The 17,274-nt window shown below is 41.6% G+C and overlaps 1 protein-coding gene and 1 pseudogene across 2 annotated transcripts; one reads left to right on the top strand and one right to left on the bottom strand.

Moving 5' to 3' along the window:
* Positions 1-2,639: 2,639 nt before the first annotated feature.
* Positions 2,640-5,650, bottom strand: LOC112187621 (probable sphingolipid transporter spinster homolog 2). Of its 2 annotated transcripts, XM_040514888.1 has the most exons (7): positions 5,453-5,650; positions 5,298-5,336; positions 5,012-5,113; positions 4,862-4,918; positions 4,672-4,747; positions 3,808-3,906; positions 2,640-2,965 (listed from the first exon to the last, which is right to left on the bottom strand). In XM_040514888.1, exons 1-7 carry the CDS (start codon positions 5,512-5,514, stop codon positions 2,948-2,950), a joined length of 453 nt encoding a protein of 150 aa, XP_040370822.1. In that variant the 5' UTR covers positions 5,515-5,650; the 3' UTR covers positions 2,640-2,947. The 2 variants fall into 2 exon arrangements, with proteins under 2 accessions (XP_040370822.1, XP_040370823.1); XM_040514889.1 differs by lacking the exon at positions 4,862-4,918.
* Positions 5,651-13,961: 8,311 nt separating this feature from the next.
* Positions 13,962-14,080, top strand: LOC112191120 (annotated as a pseudogene).
* Positions 14,081-17,274: the final 3,194 nt, after the last annotated feature.

A 17,274-nucleotide genomic window follows, 5' to 3' on the forward strand; every position in this document is an offset into this window, starting at 1 on the left:
CTATTGATATGTTTTGCAAGTTATTGAATCATCATCTTGATTCTTCCATGTTGTTGCTATAACGACTCTCCATTTGAAAACCACCCTGATCTATCCTGCTTCGAGCCATGGAATCCACCACACTCTCACCAGAGATCTGATAACAAATTGATAGGAAAAAGGTATCGAACACAGGCCTCCAACATTCAATCAACATATACCAACAATAAGGAGTAGCAAACTCATAAAATAGGGCGAATCCATACTGCAAATAAACTAATTTTATTCATAAACTATATGCTATCTGACAACAATTACAATATCCATATATATAGGGGTCACACTACTTGGAAACCAAGTAGATTTAAACTAAATTGGAAAGATAATCAAAAGTAAATCCTATTAACGTGAGAACCGAAGGCTCTAGTTAGCATTAGAGAGAGAGAGAGAGAGAGAGTAAATGAGACACAAGAAGTATAGTGGTTCGTCTCCCATATTAGCTGGAGACTACGTCCACTTGAATGTTTACTTATGTGTGTTGGGTCTTGCGGCCCATGGGGATTACATGAGGATGTAATGGAGTGCATTCTAAGTGGGAGGAGGGGTCCCTTTCATAGGTAAGGGAGCCCCTCTCCTTTACATTTTCTTCTATGTGGGACTTAAAAGTCCTGATTCTAGTACAGAAAGTATGTTGTGAATGCATATTGGAAAGGCCATGAAGGTTGCTTTCTGATGAGGTTTTGGCTGCTTCCGACTGCCACGGGTTAGGTTGTATGTCGAGCTACGGAATGCATGTCGCGGTTGGGCTCCACCATGACTTGTGAGTCCCATAAGAGGGTGTTACTTATTCTTGGTGAGATAGCAAACTAGGTTGCTAGTAGAAGTATCTACAAATCCTAAATTAGAATGCAATAAGATGCCCTAAAAATGTCTAGAGAATGAATTATCAACGATTACAAATCTATAATCAAATGACAAATGATGCATTTGATATTGCCACATATGTTCTTGCATCATCTGCCTTCTTCTACTATTAGCTTTTCAATTTAACTGCTTACTTCTCTGCATGTTCCTTACCCAAAATTCATTCATAAACCTTTCTGTGTCTTGATTAGTATCTTCTTGAAGCATTAATTTGCAGTTCTCGTTACCATCTTTCTCACTTGGATTGCCAGCCTACTACATTATTACTTCGTCTAAGTCATCTTCGAACTTATCACGTTATGACGGTCTTAGGTAATTTGCTATAATTCTATTTTGTAGTAAATCTTTGCCTCTACAAAGTGGGTAAGGCTATGTTATGTTAATATTTCTCATACATCAACTCAAGGGCGGAGCCACATTGGGGCACGGTGGGTCTCGTGCCCCAGTAAAATTTAAGTATAAAACTTTGCTAGTATCATAATAGCAACGGTAGCTGTCTTGCTATAGTGGTAGAGGCTTTCCTCCATGTGAACTTGGTCCAAATTGGACTCAGGTTCGCACTATGTTACCAACAATGCACTTTTTTTTTTTTTAACAAGCTTCTTCTCAACAAAAAACCATTAACACAATTCTTTTTTATGATTTTAAAATTCAAAGATAAATCATATTTTCATTATGAAACACAGTCCAAAATTTAAAAACAATAAGTTTGATTAATAAAATTTTATTTCCGTTATATTTCCTTAATTTTATTATAATTTTTATTTTTATTAAAATTTTGATATTTTAAAGTTTCGAATTTTTTTTTAAACTTTCGAGTGCCTCACTTGAGATCAATTTCTGGCTCCGCCACTGCATCAACTATTTTTACCACTTTGAAGACTCATGTGGTAACCAAGAATATTTACCACTTTAAGGACTCATGTTACCACTTTGAGGACTAACATTACTATTTTGAGGACTCATTTTAACACTTTAAGATAATTACATGCATGTCATACGTTAATACATTGTAGAATTTCCCCTACAAAGGTTGTCTGTACAGTAATTGATATTCCAAGTTTCATTTGGATTTTTAAATGGATTTATTATAATTCTACATTTTATTGATATTACACAAGTATACTTCAAATTAAGTACACTACTACAAAAAGTGCATCACACAACGGTGGAAATCTGTTGTATGATTTGGGACATGTCTGTCATCTATCTCGGTGTTGTATGATGAGCACACTCCAACAACGGTGAATCACCGTTGTGTGTATATCATAGACACAATGCTTCAGTTATAACCGTTGCACCGATTCTGCGCATGCCAATGCAAGAAATTGGATGCGGCGCATTCAATTGTTGCTTCGATGGTGGTCAGATAATAGAAGTAAGTATGGACCGTTATTGGTTAACTTCTCACACAACAGAAAAATGACACTCAGACAATGAAAGTAATACCATACTGTTATTGGTTAACTTCTCATACAACACAAAAATATAGGAACTGTTGTGTGATTTAACATTGGACAACTGATACCTATTTATTCTGTTGTGTGAGTATTAATGAGATGACAAAATTTTATAGATACCGTTGTGTGATTAACGATATATGGTAATGTAATTGACTGTTGTTTGATTACTTTCGGTTCTTTACCTGAAATATTTGCTAAAAAATAATGCACAATATGAGATTTAGACATTGGAATACTCTAATTCAACTATCTAATGTACCAAAAGAGCTAGCATATGTCAACTGCCAAAAAAGCTAGCATTTGTCAATCGTCTATACATTCATGTATCCAGAAGGCATTCTAGCTAGCTTGATGGCTGCTGCATTCTAGCTAATTACATTGAAAGATAGCAAAAGCTGATACAATCAAATAGTAGCGATCAAGAGAAACTTTTCCACTAACGTTCTCCCACACTTGCATAGTGTAGTGCCAAGGCAGCAGCACCTAGTGTGTTTGGTGGAGCATCCAACAGCTTGTGCTCCAGTTCCAACTTCTTTTTCAGAATGATCTCTGAGCTTACTTGACTTGAGCTGCTCCAACCTTTACACTTCAATCTCAACCCGCAGAAAGAAAGTTAATACTATTAATTAGCTCATATAGAATATAGAACTCCAATTTTTGTATAGTATTACTTGCATAGTAAGTACTTGGTAACCAAGGCAGTTCTAGCTTTACTGAGACCAAGGAAAACAAGTAGTGCTTAAAATGTAGTTGGGAAAGTGATGCTGTTTATGTTAGCTAAAGTATTCAATCTTTTAAGAATGTTAGGAAATATGCAAATTGCTTTGGGATATATAGCATCTTGACAGCATACTATGCATTTTTCTTAATTTTGCATCATGATATTCAGTAGAACCACCGAGTGAAGGTCTATTTAGCTTTGTGCTTTAAAGATTTAGCACATACTCATGTGGGCAATAATGAAATAACCGAAAATCCTATATTCGCAAAAAAATATACCACTGGAGATATCAATATCTTTAAAGATTGCAGTAAAACAGAATTTTCTTAAAACATTAGAGTTTTGAATAAATGACTGAAGATATGCTTAACCCATGAATACTGCATTGATCTTTAAAAGATAATATATTCAACTAAACATGCTAGAGGGAAACAGTGTGCACCTAGGATGTTATATATACTCCTGAAACAATTGAAATGTCATTTGATATTATATGTTAAGCCATAATACAGAACTATGATTGAATTATGTCTAATATAGTGTACTTAATTTTTTCTAGCTAAACCAGCATTAGAGTGTTTTACGTAACAAAAAAAAAAAGAATGCAACACACACAATGAATGAAACATTTTATCATAGTTAACATGCTCAATACCAACAAACTTGAAGGCACTCTAAGAGACAACATATATTAAATAAACAGCATAAGGGGAAAAGAACCTGCATAGCAGTTGCAGTATCCATAGCTATCTTCTGACTAGCTGTATTACTCCAAAAAAACTTAATGATTTGATCAATTACATCCTTTAAATGACACACCTGTAAGAAGTCAGAGAGGTTGTTACTAACACCATCTTCAGAGTGACAAATATCACTTCTATCAAAGTATAACTGAATCTAGTATCAATAGGCTGGTCAACATATAACAGATTAGGTGCCTACAAATGAAAGGAAAGAGCATTATTACATCTCTTGAAAAGGAACATAGACAAAATATACACAGACCTTCAATTCAATTATTCACAAAGTATTCTACTTTGGATGGCCTTAAGACATGTAGTAAACTCAGTTTGCATACTTTAATTTATAATGCATTCCACATTATTCCAAAAGATTATAAACTTTTCTCTAACCACAAAATGACCAACCGAGCTGGAAAACATCATATAGTTTTAACCCTCTAACAATTTCATATTTGACAAAAACTGTGAGAGAAAGATAAAAAGTAAGACTAAATATTCAAGGACTTAGCCTGAACATCTCTCTTCAACAGAGAAATCATTTTAGTAAGGCATACAGACAATTATTATTTGATTTAGTAATTGACAAACCCAAAAAGTGGTTGAACCACTCATTCAATTGACAACCAGTTTATGCCTCAATATCTTCCTAGCTGACACATAAGGTGAGTTTCTTCTCCAAAAGTCATTCTCTATACATCCAATCAAGAATGTGGCAGGCAACAACTCACATTACAAAGAATTAATTCCCTACCACAGAACTCATATTTCTGACTTCCCAATCCTAATTCCTAATTATGAATACCAATACGAAATGATAAAGATGTAGGGGGAGGAGTCAAACCTGATCTGCAGGGGCATGGTCATCAATGAATGGAGCTGCAAGACTTATCAAAGATGCCTCACCGACTCCAACCAGCCTACAATGGCAAAACCCAGTGATAACTCAGTATCTAGTACAGAGAGATACTAATGATGTAATACAAAGCCAACTAAAAGCTAGCAAAACCTAGTGTAAAGATAGTCACACTCACATACTACCACACCCAGCTGTGGTAAATGTGCAAATAGATAACCCAAGTCCAATCAGCCTAAAAGGATTCTGTTTGCAGTGCACATGAACTTAAAAATCAAATCGGCTAAATCACATCTCGAATAAATTCAAAAGTTACACAAGTACTCACCTCTTTCCCAAGGATGCAAAGATGGGTGAGGCCACGAGAAGACCAATCATAAACGCAGATGATAGAACACCATCTTGAAAGTTGTTCAATTTAAAATCCCCCTTGTAAGAAGCAAGCCATCTTAAGCCAAATACAGCCAATAAATACAAGAAATCATGTGTAATCAACTTAATGTGAATACTCTAACATCATAATAATCCTCTTAATATGTAGTAAGATGCAAAACCATCCTACACCAATAACAGCTTAGATAAAAGTTATCTGTGAGAATACCTCAATTACTCACCTCTTTATCAAGTTATCCAGACACAGGATTAACAGCAACCTGACAAAAGTTTAAAAATTTTGATCACTTTCCATCTCCATCATCAATGTTGATGATGAAAGATACATAATTAATTAATTTCAGGAAACCCAAAATTTCAATTGAGAAAGACGTACCTTTCTGGGGAGAACCAAGAAGGCTTTGGAGCTGAGATTGCTGCTTTGGGGTTCTTTGTCATAGGTAGTAGGGAATTAGGATTGGGAAGTCAGTAAAAATTTTTGATACAATATTGACTCAAAAACATAATCACTTCACCGAAACAAATAAATTGAATTCAAACAAGAAACAAATCCATGAAAATCCTGCTAAACAAATCAGAGAGAGAATTACTTTGGGATCGTCGGCCTTCCTCTTGAGGTACTCCTGCAAGGCCGTGAGGCACTGATCGAACTTCCCCAATTGGAATTGCAGCAAGGCATCCTACGCAAAAGCCCTGGTGGAGGACAAAATGGCGACATCCTCAGGTTAGGAGTCATCCCAGTTCGAAGCCGTTGATCAGGGAGATAAAGGAGGCCATTCTGGCGAATCAATCTAGAATTTGAATTGCCGGAACCCTAACAGTGACGGAAGGGATGGGGATTGGATTTGGGGGTTTTGTAACCCTAAATCTTGAAGAGAAGGACACTTGTTTGAGTTTGCTTTGCAGAGGGAGAAGAGAGAGAGCTTCTCAGTGAAGGCGATGGTGATGCAGCCTAGCACAACACCGCCTCTTCGACGCAGCACAATACGTTCACCTTCATTGTCTCGCACACCTTCATCTTCTGCATCTCTTTAATTAACTCTAGCTTGAAGACGAGAAGGAGAGAGAGATGGAGGAGAGAAAAAGTAGATCTGGGGCACTTTATCTCCTTCGTCGCCGAAGTGAATTTGGATTTCAGGGGAGAAAGAATAGAAGCAACAAAGGACAGTGACTAAGAGGACTTGGACTTCGAGGGAGAAACAAAGGAGCTGGGAGTCTGGGATTGAGAATAGCTTTTGTCGAGAGGCTTCAGGCTTAGAGTTTTTACCGAGAGAGAGAGAGAGAGAGGAAACAATAGGTTTAGGTCTTTCTTTCTTTTCTTTTCTCTTTCAAATATATGGTTTGGTCACTTAGTGGCATGTCTCCCACAACAGATAATTAAACAACTGTTGTACGAGAGTCTATATTAAAAGATATGTGTCAACGGAGGGAGGGAAGTTTACCACTTGCCTAGGTTTGGTGGGAGGAATTCAAATCGATTTGAGCCAAAATGAAAACATTGTTGCCGCCTATGTTTCTCATTCAGACAACAGAATGACAATACCTGCTGTAGCTTGCAACATTCTCACAACAGAACATGTATAATTCTGTTGTGTGATAAATTTGGTGAACTTGTCTTCGGAGGGAATTTTGAGTTCAGTGATGGCGGAATATCTGCCACTAAGTTTTGTGTCATTTATACAACAGAACTATCTTAATTGTGTTGTGTGATAGAAGTCTGAAGAAAAAGTTCTCAATTTGGTAGCATTCTGTAGATACCTCTACTAGCAAGGCTAGTTTGCTATCTCACCAAGCATAAGTAACACCCACTTTGGGACATCCACGAGACATGGTGAGGCCCAACCACTACTTGCATCTTGTAGCCCTATGTTCAAGCTACGCCACGGTATCCGGAAGTCGCAAATCCGACGTCGGGAAGCCACCTTTCCGCCCTTGCCAAGATGCCACTACAACATAGCTTTCTACATGTTAAATAGACTAGAATAGTAACTTTGCTTGTCCCACATCGAAGGACAAGTAAATGAGAAGCATTCCTTCATCTATAAAAGGAATGCCTCCTCCCACAACTCAACACATTGATTACACCTCTTGTAATCTTGTTAGGCCGCAAGGCTCGGCACACTAGTATAGCTTTCAAGTGGACGTAGTCTCCCGCTCATGCGGAGGCGAACCACTATACATCTTGTGTCGTTCTCTCTCTCTCTCTTTACTTATCGTTAATCAGATCCCCAACGGATCCAAGCATTAACATTGGCGCCGTCTGTGGGAAGCCAACACAAAGGCTTCGTCACCTACCACGAACTTTGACCCGAAAATGTCGAGTTGACGCTCATTCAACATCAAATTGTGGCTGGTCAACGCCCAGCGGAGCCGGTCAACGCCCATAGGGTCCGGTCAACGCCCGGCGAGGCCGGTCAACGCCCAACATGGCTGGTCAACGCCCGGCGGAGTCGGTCAACGCCCAGCGGAGCCGGTCAACATCTGGTCAACGATGACCAAGCTCCGCTGGCGGAGCTTCCGCTGACCCAAGCCTCCGCTAGCTGTTGTCGTCAAACGACTAACGAGCCACTGCTAGCTGAAGCTACCGCCAACCAAAGCTGCCACCGCTAGCCAACCTCTGCCGGAAAATCTTCCGCCACACTGTACTCCGCTGAACCCCAGCTCCTCAGTGATGGCAGCAGCATCAACAATATATCAGAGCAAAGTTCCAGCCGACTCTCCGCCGAGCTACAACACCGCTAGGAGACGCTAGCGGCAAAACCTCCGCCGAGCACCACCACCGCTAGGAGCAACCGCTAGCCAAAGCTCCGCTCCGCCGGACTATCTTCATGCTCCGCTGGCCTTCTCCTCCGCCAGGTTGCAGCTCCAGGCCCTCCGCCGGAGATTCGTCCGCCAGGGGACCCCTCCGCTGGACTGTTCACCGCTGAGCTTCACCTCCGCCGATCAAAGCTCCGCTAACCTCAGGGCACCGCCAAGCCTGCAGCAACCTTCGCTGCATCCCAGTTACAGCGTCGACGCACCACGTCATCGTCCAATGTGCAGTAACTCATCACCTTGAGCATATCAAGTCAAACGAACTGCCAGCAAGCTCCGCCGAGCATCACCGCTAATCAAACTCCATCACCACCGCCCAACTTCCTCTGCTGGCACCATCTCAGCTCGATCAGCGACAGCCCAGCTCCACCAAACTCGGAGCCTCCGCTGAACTCCAGGTCCGCTGCACTCCAGCTCCGCCGAACTCGAACTCCGCCTAACTTTTCCTCCGCTGAGCTGCTCCACCGCTTAGCATCGGCGCCGAGCTTCACCAGCTTTTGAGCATCACCACCCCGCTCGCCATAACTCCGCCGACTCGTTCCGCTGGACATAGCTCCGCCACCGCCGGATAGCTTCACAGCCGAACATAGCTCAGCTAAGTAGCACTCCTCGCTGGCCAATCTGCAATCTGCAATTGCAACTGTCGCCGAGCCAACGCTCACTTCTGCTGGTCACTTGCAGCTCTTGCTCTGAATGTTGGGCCCTTCGTCAATTCCGCTTGCAGCGGAAGCCAACGAGATAAGTCTTCTGGGTCTTCTTTTATTTGATATGCACGACATGTGCCCACCACTTGCTCATGACCAGAGTAGAAGTCAATAGAGACATAACTAAAATGCTATGCCATGTGTACCTTTGTCTGCCATGCACACATATAGCACAAGCATATTTAATCACTACACTTGCAACATGCTCCTCATGCATGGGTATGGGGCGCCATAGAGTTTAAAATGACACATGGTGTGTGTGTATATATATATATTGCTTTATTGAACAAAGTAATATATTATATTCAATACCATGTGTCCCCCCATGCATAGATCATCTTAATCCAATTAATTGCATGTCGGCAACTACATTGCCACACAAAATAATTAACTCATTGGCAGACAAACACTCATGGCCGTCCATAGTGCACGTGTAACTCCATTATCTTAACCTTGCAACTATATTAATGGGCATTTGTACATTTGTCTGGACAACGTCCCATATCTCAAGTACATATTTAACTTCACGATACGTGTGTACTCCCACGGCCCAGGTGACACTGTTGTACATTTCAATTAAAATGACCACAAGCATATATTCTTGTATAGCTGCAGAATAAGAAATTTACTCCAACTGGCCTACTTTCCTTTCATACCATGTCTGTGTTCAAATGGCCGCCAGTGCAATCACACTTGGTTAATAGGCATGCAAACATGCAATTGTTTGAACTCATGCCATGTAGACATTTAGCTTCTTCGGTCTATAGGCTGCTGCACATATACAAATTATCTATATTGATTTTACAAATCCACATATTAATCATCTATTTTTGCTTAAGGAAATTCAACTATTTCTATCAAGCATTCGACCGCAACTACGAGTTGACGGACATTATCGGAGTACTTTATCCACCACAAGCAATGGCGCATCATGCTCGGCCAACTCCGCTAGCCTCCAAACCGGCCCAAGATAAGTGCCTTCCTCTTATCTTTACGCTCTTGCAATTTGAGCTACCGCCGATGCCATGACTATACATGTCTCTATAACCCTTAAGCATGCCTACAACATGTTATTAGCAACTTTCCTACAAGTACATGCTATACACATATGCCATGCTAGCTATGCCATGCTTCAAATATTGATCCCAATGATCTCTAAGCATGTTTACAAAATGCAAAAATGATATTAGCATCCACATTACAAGTACATGCTATACACATATGCCATGCTTCTATTGTTATTGCAAAATTAAATAAGTATGGGACACTCAAACAAAATTTTATTACTTGCTCTATGTGTTTATCATTTTTCAACCAACCGCCAGGCGGTAAGGCAACGCCTCATAATGACAATGACCGCTACGCGGCATTGCAGTCAAGCTTTTCTCCTTCGAGAAAACAGCAAGGGACTAGTTAACACAGCCCACGGCAGCCATTGATCCGGCAGTTAACCCCGACGCTTGGGTACCAAAGATTGGGCTCGCTACCCAACACCCTCTGCTCCGCGCAGCTCCCCTCATCAAACAATTTTCCGACCATCCGGAGGTCTATAGCCAGGAGTGGGGGACTCCTCGCAGGGCCTAGCAGGGGCCCACCCGAAAGGGCAAAAGCGTTCGCTCCAACCAATTCTAGATGGACGACGCACTCGCACTAATTATGCTTCATATACGGCACAAAGCTACGCTTTGGTATCAACCCGCAAGAACACCCTCCTTGACTGGGGACTTCGGGGACTTGTACATACAGCCCAGCATAATTAGCAACGGCCACGCTCATGCCCTAGGGCATCACCATCGAGCTACCCGTTAATGCCTCATGGCAACGACAGGCTTCCGCGCACGTGCCCCAGCGGCCCCGCCAGGCTCCCGCGTCCGCTCATGTGCCTCAGCGGCAACGCCAGACTCTCGCGCTTGTGCCTCAGCGGCACCGCCAGGCTTTCACGCTCGTGCCTTCGCGCCACCCCCGAGCTTCCCGCTCATGCCTTCCCGGCATCCCTGAGCTTCCGCTCATGAGCTTACCGCTCATGCCTTCGCGGCATCCCCGAGCTTCCCGCTCATGCCTTCCCGGCATCCCCGAGCTTCCGCTCACGAGCTTTCCGCTCATGCCTTTGCGGCATCCCCGAGCTTCCGCTCATGCCTTCCCGGCACCACGAGCTTACCGCTCATGCCTTCGCGGCATCCCCGAGCTTTCCGCTCATGCCTTCCCGGCATCCCTGAGCTTCCGCTCACGAGCTTCCGCTCATGCCTTCCCGGCATCCCTGAGCTTCCGCTCACGAGCTTCCGCTCATGCCTTCCCGGCATCCCCGAGCTTCCGCTCATGCCTTCCCGGCAACCCACGAGCTTCCGCTCATGCCTTCCCGGCACCCCCGAGCTTCCCGCTCATGCCTTCCCGGCATCCCTGAGCTTCCGCTCACGAGCTTCCGCTCATGCCTTCCCGGCATCCCCGAGCTTCCGCTCATGCCTTCCCGGCAACCCACGAGCTTCCGCTCATGCCTTCCCGGCACCCCCGAGCTTCCCGCTCATGCCTTCCCGGCATCCCTGAGCTTCCGCTCACGAGCTTCCGCTCATGCCTTCCCGGCATCCCCGAGCTTCCGCTCATGCCTTCCCGGCAACCCACGAGCTTCCGCTCATGCCTTCCCGGCACCCCCGAGCTTCCCGCTCATGCCTTCCCGGCATCCCTGAGCTTCCGCTCACGAGCTTCCGCTCATGCCTTCCCGGCATCCCCGAGCTTCCGCTCATGCCTTCCCGGCAACCCACGAGCTTCCGCTCATGCCTTCCCGGCACCCCCGAGCTTCCCGCTCATGCCTTCCCGGCATCCCTGAGCTTCCGTTCACGAGCTTCCGCTCATGCCTTCCCGGCATCCCCGAGCTTCCGCTCATGCCTTCCCGGCAACCCACGAGCTTTCCGCTCATGCCTTCCCGGCACCCCCGAGCTTCCCGCTCATGCATTCCCGGCAATCCTCGAGCTTTACACTCATGTCTACTCGACACACCACATGTTAATGGAACATTGAATTCTTCTACCATTTGTCGCTTGTGACAAATCGAATTCTTTTCACGTTCCATTAATACGAGCGACAACCAAACTAACACAAGCGTTCAAGCATTCAACACTCACGAATTACAAACGCTTACCTCCGCAACGCTCGTGCAACTTACATTTATCATATGCAAACCATATGTTCACACGACCATACGCGTTCTCGAGTTTGTACGTCATAAGGAATCGTACTCGGCGCCATTCCAGCGTATACATCAACATGTATCATGCACCCCGTACGTTCGTATATGCCAACGCATATCAGTGCAACTCACATTTGTTGCCCAATGCAACGAGCATTCTACATATGCCTGTTTTTTGTCTTTGTTGTGCAGGTTTACGAGTCCCTTCTTGCTTACGGAGTTCGGGGACTTGTAGGGGCTCCGTACCACCCGGTTACTTATTCTTGGTGACATCATGTGTATAACTCCCCAACCAAGAAGCTCCTCTTGCTTGCGGACTTCGGGGACTTGTAGATACCTCTACTAGCAAGGCTAGTTTGCTATCTCACCAAGCATAAGTAACACCCACTTTGGGACATCCACGAGACATGGTGAGGCCCAACCACTACTTGCATCTTGTAGCCCTATGTTCAAGCTACGCCACGGTATCCGGAAGTCGCAAATCCGACGTCGGGAAGCCACCTTTCCGCCCTTGCCAAGATGCCACTACAACATAGCTTTCTACATGTTAAATAGACTAGAATAGTAACTTTGCTTGTCCCACATCGAAGGACAAGTAAATGAGAAGCATTCCTTCATCTATAAAAGGAATGCCTCCTCCCACAACTCAACACATTGATTACACCTCTTGTAATCTTGTTAGGCCGCAAGGCTCGGCACACTAGTATAGCTTTCAAGTGGACGTAGTCTCCCGCTCATGCGGAGGCGAACCACTATACATCTTGTGTCGTTCTCTCTCTCTCTCTTTACTTATCGTTAATCAGATCCCCAACGGATCCAAGCATTAACACATTCCCACAACAGATCATTAACAGCGTTGTACAATAGAGTTCACGTTATCAGATGACGGTAAACTTTTATTCTCTTGTCTGATGGGTGTTGTATGATGCACTTTTTGTAGTAGTGGTAAGAGACTTTTATAGACCAAAAATAAAAAGTAAAAGATTTTTCATTATGATCTTGATATTATTAAGAATCTAATTACTAGTGGAAATGACCCAATGTGAGAGAGAGAGAGGCTTCGATGAAAAATAAGGTAACGAAGGCTTTTATTCAACTCATCCTCCAATAGTGATAGTCTAGATTAGTTTATGAATGAAGTCACGTATGATTTTGATTAAGTTGTCATTTGCCAACCCGAACCATTTTCTAACTCGAGAAGAGAAAAAGACAAGAAAATTTTGGCCAAGAATTGTTCACTAGTCAAACAGAGCTAGACATTATAAAAAGTAGAATTTCACTTTAATCTCACTTAACAAAACTGGTTAAATATTACTAAAATTAGATCTTGAGCATTGAAATGGTACTTCGACTCAACTCGACCCTACTCATATACAATCCGATTTAGCTGTTACTTGAACTCCCTATCGCCAATTTACTAGGTAAATATTTAATAACACACATTAGCGGATGTACAAGTTAATATTGAGTTAGCTGCAATATCAAGTTATGTCAAGAACAAAAAAAAAAGGACTAAATACTGTTTAGTCCTTGAGCTTTTGACCATAAAACACTTCAGTCCCTGACTTTCTAATTTCACACGTTTAGTCCCTGTACTTCAAAATTTCAGACCAATAGGTCCTTGCAGTCTAAAAGTCGCGGTGAAATATCTATTATGCCCTTAGTTTTTTTTTTAATAAATTTATTCCTTACTCTTTTTTTTATTTATTCTTTTTTTTTTCAAACAGAAAGAAAGAAAGGGAAAAAAACAGAAAAAAAATAAACAGAAAGAAAGAAAGGGAAAAAAAATTCATTTTCCAAAAAAAATAAAATAATTAATTAATTTAAAAAAAAGAACTGAGGGCATAATAGACATTTCGCCGCGGCTTTTAGACGGTAAGGATCTATTGGTCTGAAATTTTGAAGTGCAGGGACTAAACGTGTGAAATTAGAAGGTTATGGACTGAAGTGTTTTATGGTTAAGAGCTCAAGGACTAAACAGTATTTAGTCCAAAAAAAAAAAACTTTATCTCGGAAGTCCCAATGATCTTGTAATTCAAATCAATCATCTTTATCTCGGAAGTCCCAATGATCTTGTAATTCAAATCAATCATTTTAAAATTTCCTACAAATCCATATTTAGACTTTCTCGTACAACTATATCGTGTCATTTCTACATTCATTAGAGTTAGAATCTAAAATCTATAGGGTGCGATCATACCAACAATAAAGCATCAGATCCTATCAGAACTCCGAAGTTAAACTTGTTTGAGCGAGAGCAGTATTAGGATGGGCGACTTCCGGGAAAGTCATCGTGTTGCACCATTTATCAAAAGAAATAAATAATAAATATATAAATAAAATCTAAAATTGATAGCCCAAGTTGCCGAAATGGAGCTTTGGGGTACCCGACCCAAACCCAAATGTATATAGTCGTCTCTCACTGTCTCTTACTCGCATTTTGGTTGCAGAGAGTGAAAATGCTATCCACACTCCAACCTCCGCGCTCACTCTCTCATTTCCGCACTAAACCCCTCCTCCTTGATAAAGTAATCTGGGTTTCACATCCAAAACCAATTAGCAATGGATGGAGTGGCCCAAACCCTTATAAACCTATAGGCAAGGTCCCATTTTTTCCCATGCAGGATGTATATATTCTCAACACGCCCCCGCACGTGTGGCGAATTTTCAAGTCATACACGTGGACAACTTTGAGTGACGTGGAGCCCGTGTGGCCATAAGGCATGCACACTTGGGTAACCTGGCTTTGATACCATGAAAGCTAAGCATGAAGAAGACGAAAAGAGAGAGAGAAAATATCTGTAACTAATTTATGGAAAAAATCGTTTTGGACAGTATGAGATGTTATAGCTGGACTTAGGGCTGTCACTCGGTCGGTTCGAATCGGTTATAGGTATTACCAACTTCAAAACCAAAGCTTTCGGTTTCAAAACTGAGTTACCAATTACCAACTAAAATTTTTGGTTGTTAATTATATCTACCAAATTCAGTATTTCGGTTTTCGGTATTACCAACTTTAGAACAACTAATTCTTTATAATATAAATTAGAATGAACAAAACTAGGTTTTTGAATGATATAGTCATAAACTTTGTATTCATCTACTAATTATAGCTTTCTTTTGTATATATGACATCAAGTTTTAGCAATTTTCAATAAAACTAGGTTATTTAACCATCGTTGACTAGGTTACTTAAAATACATATACTATTAATGTAGTATATGTAGTAATGTTCATACTATTATAAACGTTTTTATGTTTATTTCTTAATATACATGTATGTGTATTGAAAACTGTAGTATATAAATCTAATATTTAGATAATCGGTATATTCGGTATTCACCAAAACCAAACCAACTTTTTCAGTAATTTTCTATTTCAGGTTTTATCGGTCTCGGTTACCAAAAAGTCAGTTTACCAAACCTAAAACATCGGTTGGTATTCGGTCGGTTTGGTAATTACCAAACCAAGTGGCAGCCCTAGCTGGACTAGAGCTATTTATAGCAACAGAAACCTAATCCAATGCACAGAATTGTGACACTTGTCACTTATCTGGACAACATGATGAATTCTTCTAACAACCCTTCTAACTAACTTTTGCTTAGCTACGTTTTACACTAATAGCCCCCCTCAGCTGGATGGAGGAGAAACCACCATTAAGCTGTTACAAAGATATACATGCTGAGGAGAACACAGGCCTTTGGTAAACAAATCAGCAAGTTATTCAAGTGTGGAGACAAACTGCAGAGTAATGGAGCCATGTTTGACCTTATCTCTGGTGAAATAAATGTCAACTTCTACATGCTTGAGCTTGGAATGATGCACATGATTTGAAGCTAAGGCTAAAGCAGAAATTTTGTCACAGTGAAGAGTTGGCACACGAGAAAGTGGAAGCTGTAGATCAGTGAGCAAATGCTTAAGCCATTGAAGTTCTGAAATAGTATCTGCCATACTTCGATATTCTGCCTATGTAGATGATCGAGAAACAGCATTTTGTTTCTTACTACACCATGAAACAGGAGACTGATTCAATAAAATAACAAAACCAGTTGTAGATCTTCGATCGTTAGGATCTCCAGCCCAATCAGCATCACAGTAGGCTTGCAAACACAATGGTTCATTGTGAGATTGTCTTTTGAAGAGAATTCCATGACTCAATGTACCTTTGACATATCTTAATATCCTTTTAGCAGTATTGAAGTGAGCATTAGTGGGAGCATGAAGAAATTGACAGACAGTGTTAACACTAAATGCAATATCTGGTCTAGTAAATGTTAGGTATTGTAGACAACCAACTAGGCTTCGAAAATGAGGAATGTCACAAGAAGAAGGTGGAGTGCCACTATCCTTGAGAAGTTTGAGTCCTGATTGCCAAGGTGTGAGATGAGAGTGACATTGATCCATACCAGCTTTATGCAATAAATCTTGGGCATATTTCTGTTGAGATAGAAAAATACCATTTGTACCATACTTAATTTCTAGACCAAGAAAGAAATGCAAATCCCCCAAATCTTTCATGTCAAACTCATGCTGTAAAGCCTTCTTAACTTCAGTAATCATAAGCTTATCATTGCCAGTTAATATAATATCAATAACATACAGTAGAAGGTAAATTTTGGAGGCACCTGAATGTTTAATAAACAAGGATGGATCTGCATGAGAACACTTGAAACCAATGGATGGAAGAAATGAAGTGAATATGTCATTCCATGCTCGAGTTGCTTGTTTTAGACCATACAGGGATTTCTGTAGTTTACAGACATGATATGGATAAGAGGCATCCTTAAAACCTCCAGGTTGAGTCATATAAACCTCCTCATATAGCATACCATGCAAGAAATCATTCTTAACATCCATCTGATGTAGTTTCCATCCATAGTGTGCAGCTAAACCAAGAATGAGTCTGACAGTTGTGTGTCTCACCACAGGAGAGAAGGTTTCTTCATAGTCATCACCATACTCTTGACTAAATCCTCTGGCCACTAAACGTGCTTTATGTCTAGCAATGGTGCCATCAGCATTTCTTTTAATTTTGAAGATCCATTTGCATGACACAAGATTTTTGTCAGGAGGTAGAGGTACTAGTGTCCATGTTTGTTGTTGCATAAAGGCATCATACTCTTCTTGCATAGCTTGTTGCCACTGAGGAATCTTGAGAGCAAGTTTATAACTGACAGACTCAGTTTGACTTGGATTTGTGGAATCTGTATAGGAGGAAGAGACTGCAGAAAGAAAGCATTTTTTCTTGGAAATACCCCTCTTTTCCCCCTTGTGAGCATAGTATGATCATTGTGAACTGCATTGTGTAATCCTTCAACAGGATGAAGAATATTGGCCTCTGAGATCTGAGTTCTAGATCTTGAAGGGCTGCAGTCAAGTATGAGAGAGATATTGCCAGCACCAGGTTGAGCATTAACATTTAAGGTGCCATTGTCTTCACCAAAATGAATTACAGTGTGTGTTGGGATCAAAGGGAGTAACAGCAGGAGATGATGGAGT

This window comes from Rosa chinensis, chromosome 2 (genome assembly GCF_002994745.2).
Source record: "Rosa chinensis cultivar Old Blush chromosome 2, RchiOBHm-V2, whole genome shotgun sequence".
Lineage (NCBI taxonomy): Eukaryota > Viridiplantae > Streptophyta > Magnoliopsida > Rosales > Rosaceae > Rosa > Rosa chinensis.